The sequence below is a fragment of the Numenius arquata genome, chromosome 2, assembly GCF_964106895.1.
Source record: "Numenius arquata chromosome 2, bNumArq3.hap1.1, whole genome shotgun sequence".
Lineage (NCBI taxonomy): Eukaryota > Metazoa > Chordata > Aves > Charadriiformes > Scolopacidae > Numenius > Numenius arquata.
In genome coordinates, this window is record NC_133577.1 from 32,075,052 (window position 1) to 32,093,447 (window position 18,396).

At 39.5% G+C, this 18,396-nt stretch overlaps 1 protein-coding gene across 1 annotated transcript in view; it reads left to right on the plus strand.

Annotated features, from left to right (window-relative positions):
- LTBP1 (latent transforming growth factor beta binding protein 1) overlaps positions 1 to 18,396 on the plus strand; it is a 199,851-nt gene that overhangs the window by 160,955 nt on the left and 20,500 nt on the right. Inside the window, exons 24-28 of the mRNA XM_074166229.1 lie at positions 4,027 to 4,152; positions 6,426 to 6,569; positions 13,293 to 13,475; positions 14,786 to 14,872; positions 17,996 to 18,124. Coding sequence (XP_074022330.1) covers positions 4,027 to 4,152; positions 6,426 to 6,569; positions 13,293 to 13,475; positions 14,786 to 14,872; positions 17,996 to 18,124 — 669 coding nt within the window. The remainder of the gene's footprint in view (positions 1 to 4,026; positions 4,153 to 6,425; positions 6,570 to 13,292; positions 13,476 to 14,785; positions 14,873 to 17,995; positions 18,125 to 18,396) is intronic.

Below are 18,396 nucleotides of genomic sequence, written 5' to 3' on the forward strand. Positions count from 1 at the left end.
TCCAGACACTTTGCCGTGTGTGATTTCAGTGAGACTTAAATATCACACCTGAGGTTAAATATGCCTTCATCTTGGTCAGGCTGGCAGAAAACAGGAACACGGTGTTGGACTGAATAGGAGTGTGCTTGAGCGCACATGTTTTGCCTTTCTTTAGATCCTGATGATGTTAGATCAAAGGAGTTTTGATTAAAGCAGGCAGCACTGAGTCATGGATTCTAAAACAGGTCGTAATTACAGAGAACTGCTTTAGTCACTGTATAGACAGAGGATATATTAGTTTCATATTTAGTTTTTCCCCTTGCTTTGTCTCTGTATAGCAAAAGAATGACCGATTACAAGCCTCATGCTTTAGAGGGTGATTAAAGAAACAAATGCCCTTTCCGGCTGTAAAACAGGAGTCCTTTGAGTGAGCTGTCTAGACAAGGAAAAATATTTGGTGCTTGGACCTTCTCTGTAATTTCCCATACACTGAAAGATCCAGTCATGTTCAGACTGTGTACTCTTTAAAAACAAAACTGTCTTCTGTGGCTGTATTATATACTAAATTAGGACACTTGCTACAATCACAAGTTTTGTTTCTGTAGCTTTTCAGTCAGTGACCTTAGCTTACCTTTAGAGAAACAGCTGCATGATCCATTCCCCTATCTGTTTCCTTTAACACTTAGTTATTAAGTAAGAGAAATACTGTAATTTAGGTAATTCTAAAATCCCCAAGTTGTAGTCTTTTCTGTCTAGGCTTTTAACAGAGTAACTGTCCTGTGGCTCAGGAACTTCTGTTATTAAACTATAGTTGGCCACTGAAAATACAAGCGCTGCATTACTGTCTGTTGTCTTAAATTCCTGGCTGTCAATCGTTTACTCATTTTGAATTCCCTTTCTTAACTTAACAGGATTTTCTGAATAAGATATAGAGTATTCAGGTTTTTTGACCAAATATGTGAAACTGATGATGATATGACAATAAACATTAGAGTAAGATATGTTAAGCATGTATAACAGCAGCAAGAGGGAGGGACCAAAAAAACACTACCATAAAGAATTTGTATCTTCTTTCTCCCAGTAACTCCATATACATCTTTATATAATTCTGTCATTATGGTGACTGAAGAAGAAAGTATCAAAGATCATACTTGAACTTTCACCTTTGACAGTGTCTTTAATACAGATAGATATTGCTTACTCTTCTTGCTGAATCAATTCTACTAGTGAGAGTTTGTGGTAGATTTCAATAAGTTCAGAATGCAGAAACCACCCAAATTTTCATATTCAGTTCCTTGAGAATAAACATGCCAGCTATTGTACTCTTTGCCAAATACAAATAGCTCTAAGATAAACTCCTTCAATATTTTCTCTTTGTTTAATAAATCGAGATATAAAGAGCAGTGAAGCCTTTATTGACAAAACCAACAGAAAAGTTACTCTGCCAGTTCCATCTGCAAGTACTTTTTTTTACAATTATCAATTATACTCATGTCACCTAGATTTCTGTGTATGTAGTACGTACAGGTTTTCCATGAATTTTGGGGTTTAGCTGAAGGTTGTTAACCAGTGGATCAGTTTAGTAGTAGAAGAGATAAGTTTTCCATCACTTAAGCATCCTCACATAAAATTAGATGCCTTTCTGAAAAAGATGTTAGAATTCCACAATTTACTCATAAAATTTGCCAGAGAGGGAGTTTTTTAACCTGTTTAAGAAGTCAGGCTACATGATGTGGACAGTCTCTTCTGGCCTTAAAAGTCTATATGCAGTTCTAAACCTGTTCAAACCCCAACCACAGCAAATAGGAAAAGCTGCTTTTCAAGACCGCAAAAAAGCCTGTCCCTGAGGCAGGCAGAAGCATGTGTGGATGAATTTGGGCACCTGAGGAGCAAGAGGGATGCACAACAGGTAACCTGTTAGGGAATGTGTGGATGGTAATGATGTGCTGGTTAAATTTGGGGAGCTTGGGGAGCTGCAACCACATGCTTCAAAGACCAAGAATTCCTGTTCAGCTGAGTGTAAGATGCAATTTAAAAGTAAAAATGTTCTTGCTTGGTGAGCCCTGTCACGAGACAAACAAGGTGCATCTTTGTTTGATGCAGCTGTGAACAGCTGGAGGAGCAGACGGGATGGCATTTGAGCCCTACTCTCTCCTTTCAGAAAGAGACCAAGCAGCAGTGCTGCTCACCTGTTCAAAGCAGCCCTCTCTCTGTGGCAACACAGGATTCAGTCCCACCAGCCCTTTAGTTCAGTGGGTGTCCTAAGGACTTCACTGGAGGTAAAATGATGGTAGGCTCCATCACATGAAGGTCTACTCTAATATGCAGAATTAATGATAGTAGCTAGTATCCAGATAAATCAAAAGCAAATCACTTTATTCATAATTTAAAATGTAATTTCCCTGAGGCACAGTGGAGAAGGTAATTCTGAGCAGACAGCAACCTTACTTAACAGTCACAGTGGCTTCTAGGAAAGAATCACGGAATTGTCAGAGTTGTAAGGGACCTCTAGAGATCATCTAGTCCAACTCCCCTGCCAAAGCAGGATTGCCCAGAGCACATTACTCAGGACTGCATCAAGGAGGGTCTGGAAAATCTCCAGAGAAGGGGACTCCACGACCTCCCTGGGCAGCCTGTTCCAGTGCTCTGTCACCCTCACTGGAAAGAAGTTCTTCCTCATATTTAAATGGAACTTCCCATGTTCTAGCTTGTGCCCGTTTCCCCTCGTCCTGTCACTGGCAACCACTGAAAAGAGTCCGGCTCTATCGTCCTTCAACCCACCCTTTAGGTACTTGTAAACATAGATAAGGTCTCCCCTCAGCCTTCTCTTCTCCAGGCTAAAGAGCCACAGCTTTTTGAGCCTTTCCTCGTAAGGGAGGTGCTCTAATCCCTTAATCATCTTAGTTGCCCTACGTTGGACTCTCTCCAGTAGTTCCCTGTCTCTCTTGAACTGGGGAGCCCAGAACTAGACAGAGTATTCCAGTTGTGGCCTCACCAGTGCAGAGTAGAGGGGGAGAATGACCTCCCTTGACCTACTGGCCACACTCTTTCCTATGCAGCCCAGGATATAGTAATAATTTCTCCTCTTCAAACTGCAGAGGAATTTAGAAGGCAGAAGGTACTAATCCTAGTATCCTGGCAGGTTCCCAGTTTCAGTTAAGTTTTTCCTCCTGAAAAACACACAATGACATTGTCAATGACCACAGATGGTCCAGGCCTTGGGTTTACGTCTTTGAGTGTAGATAAAAATAATATATTCCTAGCACTTGTAATACACCGACAGAAATAAACCACATTCTGTCACAAGTGGCTCTGGTTCATTGTAGGCTGATGGGCAGCTGAGTCAAAGAAGACACTTACTCATGCAGTGCCTCTTACTTATAAGGCCAGCAAACCACAAATGGGAACTACAAATGAAAGGGCCAGTACAGAAAGCATGCAGGCATTGTAATTACTTTGCCTATCTGAGTAAGGTTATTCATGTGTAAACTTACAGGATTAAAGCCAGAAAGCTCAGTCCACAGATAGTTACCACTTACACATACATCCACCATGAAATTCTCTTCTGTGCGCAGAGCCAGAATGAGATCTGTGCAGCAGTTCTGTACAATGGATGCAGCCATACCCTTCACCTCTTCTCACAGGCACAGAGGTTCAGTTTCATACAGGTTGTTAACTGATTGTTCTACACTGGCAGAATCTGTAAGAAAGTCAGCGAGATGGTCATATTTAAACTATGTCTTATTCTGTGGTATGTAGCATCATGCCATGATTAGGTTTGGTGAAACAGATGGGAGCCAGTTGACCATAACTGTTGTCTGACATAAGATATTTCCTGTGAAGTTAGCACTTAAACAATTTCTTAAATTGTATGTGTGCTTACATTACATTTTTGTGTCGTCCTTTGTGTTTTCCTTCCCATTGTATAGAGGGACATCGCTGCATCTGTTTGCAAAATTGGCCTGTCTCTTGTTTTCCTGCACTCTCCATCAATGTCTGCCTTCGACTGTCACGTGGCCTGTCTGACATTGAAATTCTTCCTTGCAGATGTTGATGAATGTGAGAATGGCACAGTATGTGGCAGTCATGGCTTCTGTGAAAATATGGATGGCTCCTACCGCTGCCTCTGTTACCAAGGGTATCAGGACTCACAGGATGGGCAAGGGTGTACGGGTGAGTTCTTAGATGCAAGTAGTCATTCCTACAAGGTTCTAGTGAGGAAAAAGCAGCATATAAGCTAAATGCATTTCTTCACAAAAACATTTTTGTTTTCCATCATTTTTTGTTAAAGTTACACAACTTGCTAGCAAAATAAGGTTGAGCTGTGCTTCACTCACTGAACCTTGTGCCAGATGGAAGCTTAACTGTATATCCATTTAATGAGAACCTGTTACTGGGATGGGACGGAAACCAACAGCGAATATGAGCCACTCATTTTCTCTCTTTTAAAAAAGCCAAGAAAACCCACTAGTTCTGCACATCAGGACCATTCACAAATATAAATCATAATAGATCGAATTTAATATGTTAGCCTATTTAAATGCCACATCTGTTTAGTCTCTTAGCTAAATAACCAGAACTCTGTACTACCGCCTACAGGAAATAACGTCTGGCATGTGGTAGCGCCAGTCTGAATTAGATGGCACACCTCCCTAGGCACATCGTATTTGAACAGATTTTAACATTGGCTTCGAGCTCCAGGAAAGACACCTATCACCATGAAGAGATGTGAAATTTTTGTAAATGTGTAAATACTGCACATTTCTCTTGTGAGTAATAGGTTTCAGATCTGTTGTTAATAGTGATGGTTGGACCTGAGAACCATCTGAGGCAGCACAAGCTTCTAATATAAAATTAATACCAGATCAAGGAAAGCTATTCATTAAGAAATTTCTTCAAGCCAGACTCAGGATGAAACACATTTACCAGGAACAGAGACCTAAATGAAATCCCAGAGAGGAGGACTTAGAAGTTTTATAGAAGTGTTTGTATGTGTTTTCTAATATATTAAATAGTTTTATTACAATATTCTGTATGCCATTTGGCACTTAGTTTGCAACACACCAGTTACCAGTGTATATCTTTGCATACAGTGACTTTTCATGGATGAAAACAAATGAAGCAAAGAAAGGAGAAAAAAAAAGAAAGCAAAAGCTGGTGTGAAACTAAATTTAGAGTTGCCAGTGAAGTGATTCTCCACCATAAAATAATGGCCTTTTTTTTTTCTTGTATACACTATATAATATAAAATACTCCTATAAATTTTGATGCTAGTTATCTATCAAAACAATTCTAGCTAAAAGGTAAGTTTCTAGTTCCTCACCAGGCAACGTTCCCCAAACAAGACTTATTCTTTATGGTAGGAATCCAGCAAAAAGATAAAGAAAAATCCAAGTACATTTTAAGTGCAAAGCAAACCATAAGTTAAAATGCATTTTAATATAAAAATACACAAAAATCAATGTTCAGTCATATGACTAGATTTTCACTTTTGCTGGATAAGAAGCAAAAGGATAAAATGTTGCCGCACAAGTTATACTTTAGACCACACTCAATTATAGAAATCTCTGAATTGTGATACACAATTTAGAATTTTAAGATTCTGTCATTAGTAGACAAAGTAGACTTTCAAATGTAAACTTCAGCAACTGAAAAGAGAGTAAAGTTAAATGATTCTGACAATATTCGGTAAGCCTTGTTTAAACAGCAGACAACTCTCTCAACAAACAGAAAAGCATTTCAGGGGAGACTAGTTAGCAGGTGTATGGAAACCAAGTTTAAAAATACGTGGGGTTTTTGAGAGAGAGGGAATCTGCACTGTTCAGCAGGGGCTGCCTGGGTGACCTGAGCATAACCCTCGTGGGTTCCAGGCAGCCTGTGAGGCCGTGCATAATAAAGACACGTGGTGGCAGTTAGGCTGGAGAAGTCACCGTTCGGTGGATGTTCACAAGGAAAATGGGATTTTGAGGAGAAAAGGGAATTCTCTTTTCATAGTGCAGTCTGAATCATACCAATCTATTCATTTTGCTCCTTGAATTCAGTGGAAGTTTGATAATAAAAAGAACAAGTTTGATTACAATAGGTGTTTAAGAAAATTAAATTAGTCTGAAACTTAAAACCCAAGAAAAGCGTACAAAGAAAAGCACGTATTTGAGAAAGAAACCCCCAAAAAAACCTGGAAAAAACTGAAAGCTGGTGTTCTGATCTACCAGCAGCACCTAATCAGCACCAATAGTCTAGAAACCATACTGTGGCTTTCAGAGGCCTTTATTTCAAAGGACTGACTACTTGTTTATGAATCCACTTAGGTATCAGTGAGTTTTTAATCCTTCCCCAGAGATCACATCTGTAATCCGGCAGACAATATTGGCACAGATACAGGAGATAAAAGAACAAACTGTCAGTAATGGTTCTGAAATTATTTATATTTTGGCTTTTTTCCCTAGATGTGAATGAATGTGAAATGCTGAGTGGAGTATGTGGCGAAGCCCTCTGTGAAAACGTCGATGGTTCTTTCCTGTGCCTGTGCTCTGATGAAAACCAGGAGTATGATCCAATGACCGGACAGTGTCGCTTCCGTACCTCACCAGGTAAAACGTCAGTGGATTTTTGCATGCTTGGCCTGATTTCCACTGCATATGTAACTAATGGAAAGGTAAAGTTGGTTTAAATGCTGGTCTTGCTTTAACTATAACAGAAAAATGTTAAACTTTGTCTTCTTGAAGTGTGTGCACGAGAAGAGGCATTTCTAGGATGGAATATGTTATCAGTGAATCACTACCAGTGAAATACAGCAGAAACGCCTTCTAAGTTTTATACATCAACAGCCTTGGCAGTAATAATGAACAGTTACAGCAGTTAAGAGTAAACAATCTCGTTTGCAGTACTGTAACAATGAAATGTGACAGGGAATCAAGTCTGTTGTCTGAGTCATTTTATTTTTTGTTCAAATTTTTCCAACCATCCATTAGTATGCTTGGACAATGTTTAAAGGAGCATATGATTAAAAACAAAATTTGTTTATAGTGGTATCCTTTTAACATTATCTAGTACTAACGTAAGTCCTCAAAAAGGTAGTTGGGAAAGTAAAAAAAAACAAAACTGAATTGTTGTCAGTCTCTTTGAGAGCCTTTTTGAGTGCCCTTGCCTGTTTTACTCCATAGTTTGTCCTGTTTTTCCTAGTAGTCCATTCTACTGGATTTGTGAGCTTTTGTTATCAGGTGTTTTGGGTGTTGCAAATACTACAGGAAATACGCTCATTAAAATTAGTTCAGAACTCTTAAAGTTGCCTGCAGATTTCTACACTGATCCAGTTTGGAGAAAGGAAAAAGCCCACAAAAAGGAGCAACAGAGTACAAGAAATGAAGGGATTTATTTACACAGCTTTTTTTCCCCTCCAGAATGCAAACCTTGGTATTTTTCTTATTTGTTCTTACAGCGCAGGCTGATCTAGCTTCCGTAAAGCTTTAGAATAACTGGCTGTAGTGCCAAGATGCAGACACTACAGCTTACAAGGCTGTGGCTATTTTCTCCTATCACTCATGGTCTTTCAGACTTGTAAATAAGGTTGAAATATCCGTGACCTAATTGCAACAAGTATTTAGATCACTGAATGTAGCACTCAGAAGCACTCAAGAAGTTGTCTGTGAAATATCATTAACAGCTGACTGACAAACTGAAACCTTTGCAAAATCTTGTGAGAAAGATTCAGGCTTACAGGAGCTTGTTTTATAAAGGAGGAATGAAAAAAAGTAAGATGGCTGAGGCAGCAGAGCAATGCCCGGTGGTACTGCCTGCATTCCTGCTTACAGGGGAAAATCACATAATGATAGGGGCTGGAAGGGACCTTCAGAGATGATCTAGTCCAAGCCCCTGCCAAAGCAGGGTCACCTAGAGCAGGCTGGACAGGAATGCATCCAGGCAGGTTTTGAATATCTCCAGAGAAGGAGGCTCCACACCCTCTCTGGGCAGCCTGTTCCAGTGCTCTGCCACCCTCACAGTAAAGAAGTTTTTCCTCGTGTTCAGACGGAACTTCCTGTGTTCCAGCTTGTGTCTTTTGCCCCTTGTCTTGTCACCAGGCACCACTGAGGAAGAGCCTGACCCCATCCTCTTGACACCACCCTTTAGATATTTATAAGCATTGACGAGCTCCCCTCTCAGTCTTCTCTTCTCCAGGCTAAACAGACCCAGGTCTCTCAGCCTTTCCTCATAAGATCCCTTGATCGTCATCGTAGCCTTCCACTGGACTCTCTCCAGCAGTTCCCTGTCCTTCTTGAACTGGGGGACACAATACTCCAGATGCAGCCTCACCAGGGCAGAGTAGAGGGGGAGGATGACCTCCCTCAACCTGCTGGCCATGCTCTTTTTAATGCACCCAAAAATTAAAAAATACTGCAGTACCATTCCACCATGAAACAGATTCGCTTAAATACACCCACTGATGATAACTGAAGGAGCTGCATTTAAAATTAATCCATGAATTTATGGAAGAAGAGTGTTTAAATTATAGTATCAAGATTTGCAGGAAATGTGAATGCCATCTGTGTTTTGGTACTGTGAGGAGGTAGTACTTGGGAGAATTCAGCTACTTTTTGAAGTAAAACCAAAGCTAAAGAAATTAGCAGAGGACCAGAGCCCATGTAAAATGAAGTCAAGTCCAAGGAGCATCCAAGGAGGAGGGAGGGGATGAAAAACCCACTGTGGCTGATTGTACTGTCAACAGATGAATACTCCCCATACTAACTCCATTTTGTTCTCATCAGCGCACATAGCTTTACTGTGATCCATTTGGAAAGAAGCCATCCTTCCTTCCCCTCCAGCTTGCATTGGGCCCTAAAAAAATATGTGCTTCGCCTTTGTCTCTTCTCTGATAAGGTCATCAAGGAAGAAGATCTCACATAGGAGACCAGAAGACACACAAATTAGGACCCAGTAAAATGTACTTTACATCATCTGCTCTTGAAATAGAATAAGGGAAAGTGACAGTAATAGGAACAGAGATCTTACTATTTATTCTCTTACTTTTCTTAAGTAAAAGGAGTAAAGTACTGTTATTCTTCTTTAAAAGGATTCTCGCTTTCCTGTGCATCCTGCAGCCTTGCTGGTTTGGTTTTTTCTCTCTTACCAGTTGGCTTCCATTTCTCAAAAACTCAGAGACGGATCAGCCAAGTGGTGACGCTGCCCCATGTACCTCTGGATAGTTGACATTTCGGGGGCTGACAATACACACTTCATTCTTCTACATCTGCTCACTTTGCTTGTTCCTATTCTGTTCAGAGAACCAATGGGTGGCCCTTGTGCAGCTGTCAACTAAAGAGGGAACAAAACCAGTCTTTTCCTCCCCATCTGTAGGTGGCATAAGCCTTGCGTGTTCACTGCAGGATGAGCAGTAACAGCTATGTTGGTTTGCCCAACGATGAGAACTTCAGCCTTCCCCCTAGACCAGCTGCAGCATGAGCATATAGGAATAGCGTGCTATCTCCCTGCAGAGAGCCATGGCATAGCCACTCATCCTCTGGCTTTGACAAGCCGCATAATCAAGTCAGGCACGGTGCTTTGAGAGCTCCCACGGTGCATGTGGACATCATCTGTCAGCATTAGCTTGCATCATGCCTGTTTTCAGAAAGGAAGAATTTAATCTGCATTATCCTGTTGCAGATATCTATAGTTCAATGTGGTTTGCTCAGCTTTTGCTTATTTCTCATTTTGTATTTTTGTGCATAAAGAAATGTTCATCCACCTCATATCAAGTGGAAATAGGTGAAGATTTTTTGAACGTTACTTTATTTTTGGAACTTTTTTGCACATGTTTAAATGCTGTTAGCTTCGTGGAATGCTGTGTTTTCACACTTTACTTGCCATTAGGGCTCTCGAGACTTCCTTCTATTTAGATTTCACTTGGTGGAAATTCATCTGTTGATGCCTGTGTCCTGAAACTATCCTCTTGGTGTATGTATCAGGAATTCTAACCCATATTGTCACATTCTAGTAACAAAACCCAAAAAAAGTAATTGTTCAAGGTTTGATTGTCTTATTCCCCTCCTCTCTGCCCTGTCATTCACAAAACGTAGCAAATGCTTCAGAAGGAAAAAAAAGATAAAGGAGGAAAGAACTCTCTTGTATTAGATGAAACTTTGCTGTTATACATCTTTGTACCTAAGAGAGAAAAAAAAATTGCCTAGTTTGGGTTAAAGTCTTCTCCTTTATTCTTTTAACAAGTGATGATTTTTCAGCTCAGCAACCACCTTACTGATTCCACCTGTGAATAAGAGGCAGCCAGTATTTACATTCTCAACAGCTCTATATGTCAGGGGTTTTTTCAGATCTCAGATGTTACCAGGCCATTTAGGCAAATATTTAAGTGTATGCTGAAGTCTAAGCACATGCTAATACTGTGATTATCCACTGAATCCTATAATGCTAAAGCACATTTTTGCATCAAAGACATGTTGAAGCAGATTGTTGGATAAAGGTTACACTAAGGTATATAAATCTATTTCTAAAATACTTCAGAGTGCAATCTAACAGCAACTATGCAGAATCTCTTCCAGACTGTTAATGGAACAGTCCTATCAACGACCTGATAAAATTATGTTGCTTTACCAGAGTGCCTTAGGTAGAGAGATATTTTACATTTTGTAACAACAAAAAATCTGAAACAACGGTACGGAAAAAATAAGTCTCTATTTTCTATCATATTTTGTCAAGATACCTAGTGAAACCACTTTCAAAAGCAACTCATTTACTAAATAGTTAATAATGTATGAGAGAGAAATTACAAACTTGTAGACACAGACTGGTCTTGGTTTAAAAAAAAAAAAAAGAAAAAGAAAAAAGATTTGTGTCTCATTTGCTTTCCAAACATTAATGACGCCTTGACTAACCCTCACTCACAGCTGTGTAAACAACAGACTTTTAAGCTGCTGAACAGATAGTGGGAGGAGAGACCAACACATCATATGTAAAATGGGAATAAACAATGACATGATGAGATTGTCTCCCCTTCCTCCCAGGGCAGCTTCTGGTGTTCTTTCTCTGGTAAACAGCATGAAAACTGCCGTACTTTTTCTCCTGTTGAAGATTTGGCCTTGATTCCATTAGGCAGGTGGCAAATGGCCAAGGAAAATGTATAATTTGGTGGCTGAAGTACTGCTCTCTCACCTTGGAATAACAGATTTAGTTCAGTTGCATTTCTGTGACACATGATAGTCTTAACATAGTTCCTATTGGATAGCAGCTGATACCGCAAAACCACCGCACTTTATGAAATTCAGCACATTATGGAAAATTGTAATTATCTGATGAGGAGAAACCACAGGCTAAACTAACAAAGATGAAATAAGCGCTCAGCTGGGTGTTTCCTTTCTATTGGCGAAACAGCAAAGGAAAGTTTGCCTCGTAGGTGGCAACATTGTACTAAATTTGAATGGAGGTGCCTGCCAGCCCCTCAACCTCCCAAAACAGAAATAGTCAACTTTTCTGGGGAAAAGAGAAATAAATCCAATTGTCTGTTTGAAATGAGAAGCCAAAAGAACTATTACACACGTTCGTACTATTAAAGTGCAATAAGAGGCAATCCGTACTGGCATTTTTAAACCTGCTTTTCTCAAAACGGATCTTGTATTTGCATGCTCAGTAAAGTTGCCTTGCCCCATCTGCTTGGGGGAAAGTGGGTGGGCAGGGATAACAGGCTTGAGGGGTAACAAGAGCTGGAGTTATTTCATTCCTTCAGCATTTGACAATCACTATCTTCAACTCCTACCTCACAGCCATTATATTTTAAGTGGATGGGACTAGAAGAAAATCCATCCCATAACACATAAAGAGGCTGAGCTTGACCTCCAAGAGACAACCAGAAGGAGAAGCAGACAGATGAGAGATAGTCAAGTGAACTTGGCTCTTGCAGGTCCACCAATAGCTGTAAGTGGGCCAGTCTCAAGCATTTTCTTGAAAAGAATTGCAAGGCAAACAAAGGTCGTTTATACCCCACAACTCTTTGGGGCTTACTAATCTTCTAGCATGTTGCAATGTGCTGTCCCTCAGGTACAAAATAAGGTTTTGATTCCCGCCTGGATATACTTGTTACTTAAGAAATGTTTCATGCTTGGCATATTGTGCAAGGGTCGAGTAGAAATGAATGCAATCTCAAACAATGGAAAATCAGCCAAGATGCAATAATTTTAGTAGGTTTTTGTTAATTAAACATTTGTTAGGTGCTAAGCATAAAGAATTTCCCAAGATGAAAAGCAATAAAATAGTCGCCTCAAAATTTAACTATCTTAAGTTCCTGAACAAAGTTTTGATTTTGATTAATAAATAGGAGCATTTTTAATTTTAGAACTTGGTTACCTTATGGATGGCCTGTGAAAAGTTTTTCATATTGATCAAGTGTGAATAACAGTTTTATGTGATAGTTCCCCCTTTCTGAGCTCTTGATGAGAATTTTTGTGGAAGTGCAAGGTTAGATGGACTGACTTCTGCAAACACAGGAGCTTTAACTAGGTATTTCTTTTCAAACTCACTTCTCGGTGTACTTTAGGAGTGCCTTGCTTTAGAAAGGTCTTCGACTATTAATAGGGTTTTTTATTGGATCTATGGGATAGACCATTTTGCCTCCAGTCCTTATAAATATTGTGAGAGGACCCACTCAACTGCTAAAGGCAGAAAATCCGACTTCTTGGCTGGATGCCTATTTCAAAGTAAAGCCTATTTTAAATGAAAGCACAAAGTCAGTTAACTTGACATCAGCATTATATTCCTCTGCTTACTATGGAGTCAGTCAGTTACTTTTGCAAAAATCATAAAGGGCCTTGTTTTCAAGTGTGGAACATGTTTTTTTCCTAGTGAAATTAGAAGAGGCTGGAAATGTTCATTCTTTTGAAAATCAGGCCTTTTCCATTTATGCCTTAGCTTTTCTTTATCGGTAAAAGGAAGTTGTGATGTTTTCTCACCTCTGTGAAGAGCTTCCAGATTCATGGGTGAAAAGCAATATGTCCGTAGTTGGGCGTGGGAGTGAGATAGCTGAGCACGACGGCATTGCTTAAAAATGAGAGAAGTGCAAATGAGAAGAATCCCTTTCTAGCCAAGTTGGAGAACAGGTCTGAAAAAGTCAAAGGAAGGTTATAAACTTCCATCATTCTTCCTGAAACAAAGGAGCTAACCCAAAATTTGTACTTCACCATTTTCTTTCCTGCCTGATGGTGCTGCTCTTCGCTGTGGTGAAATTGAGGTACGGTGGCTCTTCTGATTCTCCTGTACAACTGATTCATTTCACACGTCAGCTTAGATGATTTATATTTTCTTTTCTCCTTCAGAATTACCAATAGAGGCTGATCAACATGAGGATGGAAAGAAGGAGTGCTACTACAATCTGAACGATGCTAATTTCTGTGACAATGTGCTTACATCCAATGTAACCAAACAAGAATGCTGCTGTACCTTGGGTGCTGGCTGGGGTGATAACTGTGAAATCTTCCCATGCCCTGTCTTTGGAACTGGTAAGAGGAGGCTTTCTGTCCCTTTGCAAACTTTTGAAGCGTTGTGCTTATGATAACAGTAGTGTGCTTTATATCCCACGTTCTGTAGTATTTAGTCACAACTTATCCATGGGAGAGTTCCATGGAGGAAAAGTTAATAGGAATAATTCATACCTGGTGCAAATCCATTGGCTACACTGCAGTTACTGTAGGGATAAAAACAGCCCGTTACTGAACAGCGTTATCTCCAACTGATTTTAAACAAAAATGATGGATTCTCACAGAAGCTTTTTCCAGTTGCTATGGTAAGATGTTAGATTTTTCCCACAAGCTGGAAAACAAAGGTAAGCATTACAGTGGTTTTGAGTCTGCAGCTATTCTTTGTAATGTTGTTTCTACAGCACTATGAATTACTGATACATATTATGACATTAGTTTTACATTTTGCTACTTACTGAACAATTCAGTTAATCATGTTGTCTGCAGACCATTGTTTAACCTCTAAATGTTAAATTAGAAAAACATAGCCATATGATATTTGTCACAAATATTGAGAACAGTACTTGAAACATAAACAGTGATGGCTGAAATTCAGAATCCAGCTGGAAAAAATCATGTAAGAGAGAACATGTGTAAACTTTTTGAGATTAAACACTAAAGATTACTTTTCATATAAATGTATCATTATGTTTAATTCCTGTTTTAACTATATTTTAGAATCAGTGAAACTGAAGTGAAATGCATTACAAAAAGAGCCTCTCTGCTTGGATAGGTTTATTTGATTCTGTGTAGTCTCCAAGACACTTTAAATAATTTCCCTCTGTAATCCACACCATGTTCTCCTGTTGCAGTCAATTAGTGTTTTTCCTGTATAAGGACTGAAGAATGTGGACAGGGGTTTGTATCTCAGTTGGGGTATGTCTAGATTGCAGCTTGCAGTATAGCTCAGAGAGACCCATGCTAGCTTTAATTAAGATAATTTAGCTACCGGTATTGTTATAACTGCAATGCACCATGAAACCCAGTAAGGACTATGTTCTCCTGCCAAGGAGCAAGAGAAATTAGTTTGCAGGGAGATCTGTGATGCTGTGGGTACCCTAGCTAGTTTAATTTTTTTAAAGTTAGCTCTGCAAGCTGAGAGCAGGGGAAAGTCGGGCTGTAGTGTTAGCATCCCCCATTTAGCTAGAGCTGTGCATGGTTGCCTGACAGATGTGAATAAGGCAAAACATCACCTCAGATTTCACAAAATACCCTGAAACACAACTGTAACACATACGTATGTGAGTAGCTTTTTATTAACGACATCATTTTTTGTTTTTTCTCTCTCCTAGCTGAATTTACTGATTTGTGTCCTGAAGGAAAAGGTTTCATTCCCTCTGGAGAATCACCTTACGGGCTTCTTGCTCAGAATTACAAAGGTCAGTACTGACTTGTATTAAGTTTAATTATTTCAGAAATTCTGGTAGTTGATTGACTAAAAATGTGAGCCAGCAATGTAAACATACTAATTCAAATTTTATTAGGTGACAAAAACAGTTTGTGATATGAAACATTACTGAAAATCATCATTTGACAGATTGTTAAGAATGTCATTTATACAGTCTCTGTAATAGTCTGGTTTAATTTATAGTGAGTGCTATATACTGTGAGAGTAGGTGCTGAGACCGCAAACGTCAAATCCTCATTTACATATGAAATAGAAAGCCACCTTAAATTTCTAAATAAATGTATGGGGAGTTGGGAGAGAGAAGAAAAGTTCTATTAAACATCAGACCTACAAGTGAGAATGAATATAAAAACTGAAGAGAAGTTCAGCAATGATATTTTCATTACAGAACTTCATTAAGGTAATTATTGAACAAAAGATTGTAGAGAAATATGAGTGACAGAAGGAGTTTGTGAGTGTGGGTGGGAGGGAGTTGGCATCACTGAGAAGGAAAAGTGAGATCAGCGAAATTCCTTTTCAAGTTTGAGAAGTAGTCATCAATTTTAATAATTTGTGAGATCAATTTTCCTTGGCATAAATACACTGCATTTGTGTTACTTAAAATGAAGTCAACGTATTATCTTTGGGGTGCGTAGCAGCTACGGGATCTTTAGAAAAGCACGCATTTTAGCAGTTTTTTTTTCTTACTGGAATTCTTGTTTTACAAATCAAGAACCAAATGTAGAAAGTACCGTGTGTGTTCCTATCACATAAAAATACAGTAAAATTTACTATTTTTTAAAGATCTTACTAGAGGCGCAATATCACATGGTTGATAGATAAGCATTTGTTAGTTGCTTCTAGCTAAATTACTAATCTGTCAGACCTAATTCTGAGAGATGACAAAAACTGGTGGGACTTGAAATATTTTTGGATGTTCTTCATAATGATCATTATGTGTACTCTTTCAAACTATCCTTCCCCACCAAGTAGGACACTACTAGGTCAGTTTTCCTGTCAAGTTAGTGAGTAGGCCATGGTTGAGTTCAGTTCTCTGTCCTACTAATATTTTTTTGTGCTATACTCAGGAGGTGTTTCTTTCCACCTGGAAAGTATATGGGACATGGAAAAGAAACTAACGGTTGTAAGACATTACTACCCAGATTCATTCAAACTAATATGGGCGTTTAAATGGGGTAACTCATGTAACACTTCCACTCTCTGGAGCTGTTGCTTTGTCCACCAACTTGGAGTAAAGAACAAAGTGCCATGGGATGAATCCAGACCTGAGACTGATGCTAGCAGGGATCAGTGTTGGGCAGACTGACAATTTACATCAAGACAAGTCAGAACACTGGCACAGAGCTCATCTTAAGGGACCTAATACTCCTGAGAGTATTTTTGTTCAGGGATTGTTTAAGTATATTGTTTATCTTTGCAGATCTAAGATTTCTGTGCATCTTTGCAATGTAGATTTGGGACATGCTGTGTGTACAGTAGGTCCAAATGTGTCTCAGAGAAAATCTGCAGGTTTTCTTGTGCTACCTCAGGGTTGATAGTATCTCTAGCTGCCATAAATATCGAAGTGTGGAAATAATTCATCTGGAAATATCTTCCACAAATCCTTGCCATAATAACACTTTTTCTGTTTTCAATAAGTTTATTTTGTAATAACCTTAGGAACAGCACAAAGTACAAACGATAAATGGATAAGTACTTTTAGTAATGTGATCTTTCTCTGTTACACTAGCTCATATGTCCCTGTTGCTTTTGTCCACAAGCTTCTGCTTGTAGGAGCAACTCCTATTTTCTTTATTGGACTTACCTGTCAGAAGTAAATATACTCAGCTTGCCTTCCTTGAACTCTACTCCCAGGCTTTCCCATTTTTCCCCAGACACGAATCCATGTTCCACAGGAAAAAAGCAGACATGGACATGACATTTCTTATGAATCTGCATTTTTCTTGCTGCTAAACAGTCAAACTTAGAATTTTTGAAGCCACTTAGTGGCTGGGAGAGTGGCTGTAAAAATAAATAGCTTTATAGCACTTTCAGCTCTTCTGGAAAAAGTAAGCATTTGAATAATTCACCTTTAAAACTGCTGTGCAGCTGGAAATGACAGCTTTAGGCTAAAATCTGTGTTGCCCCAGAGTAAATGGGGAGTAAATCGATAGAAGACAGTGGATTAAGGCAATTGGTATTGAGAGGAGAATCACCTACTTCACATGGTGCTTTCTATTGCCATTTTCAATACCAGCCTATCTTTAACAGACTATTCTAGGTAGGTCTAGCAAATGAAAAGTAGGTTGGAAAAAAGGAAGTGAATGGAATTCCAACAGTAACAAAAATGAAAATACAGGACTGGGAAAAAATGTGTACAACTCTGAAAAGCTATGTATGAGCTGGCATGTATTTTCCATGAAACCTCCCTGAAAACCTTTAGCCTCATTTGAAAGTGTGGCAGATTCTCTTTGTCTGCTGTCACTAGGTCTGTAGTTGCAGCCTTATATTTAGCAACAGACACGATTGTTCCTACCTGGTGGGAAGTCTCCACAGAAGTTGTACATACAGCTTTGAAAAATGAAGTCACAAGCAGTGCAGATATGAAGATTCCCTGCCCTGCACAGCAGAGACACCAAACTGTGTGGAGAGAGGAGAGCAGTCACAAAGTCCATCCATAAACATAACTGCTTAGTTTTGCAATTAGATGGTGTGATTAAGTTAGATCCATGGCGTGAATCCCTTGGGTAAAGCAAATTATGTTGGAAAATACAGGCCACATTCTTCACTTCTTTGCTTGGACCTAAGAGCAACATGGTACCAAAGGAAAGAAAAGGGAGCTACAGATTGTTCCAGTCTCTGTGTGCCACAGGACTTACCCTGACGAGGGAAAAGGAAAGTCATGGTTCACCAGTTTTCTCTTTCCCATTCTGGCTATGAGCACACTGTAGCCTCTTCCACACCTTTTCCCCCTGTGGATATCTGTGCTCACGGGGCCCTCTGTTTAAAGAGAAGTTTGGTTGAAGAGAGAAGTGTATAGGCTTTATTCTGTCTTGCTGCTCTGCGTGGCCTCATAATAATTATGGTAACACAGCCTTTAATGTTTTCTCCTCAGATGCTGATGAATGCCAACTCTTTGGACAAGAAATCTGTAAAAATGGTTTCTGTTTGAATACGCAGCCAGGTTACGAGTGCTACTGCAAACAAGGCACATACTATGACCCTGTTAAGCTCCAGTGCTTTGGTAAGTTTATTTAAAGTGGTCTTGTCACTATAATGGTATGCAGATGGGCAAAACAAGCAGAGTCGTACGGCAGGATTCCCATCAGAACTGCGGTATTCCCAGCAAGGGGAGTAACACTGGGTCTTCGAACTCCTGTAGCAGCCTTTTAAGAGGCATTGGGTCATTTCCCTTCCCTTCTGCTTGGCTGGGCAGCAATTCTGGCTGACATGGTGATGGCATGTAGAGCAGGATTTGCTTTATTTGCTTCCTTTTTCAGCCGATTGCTCCCAGGA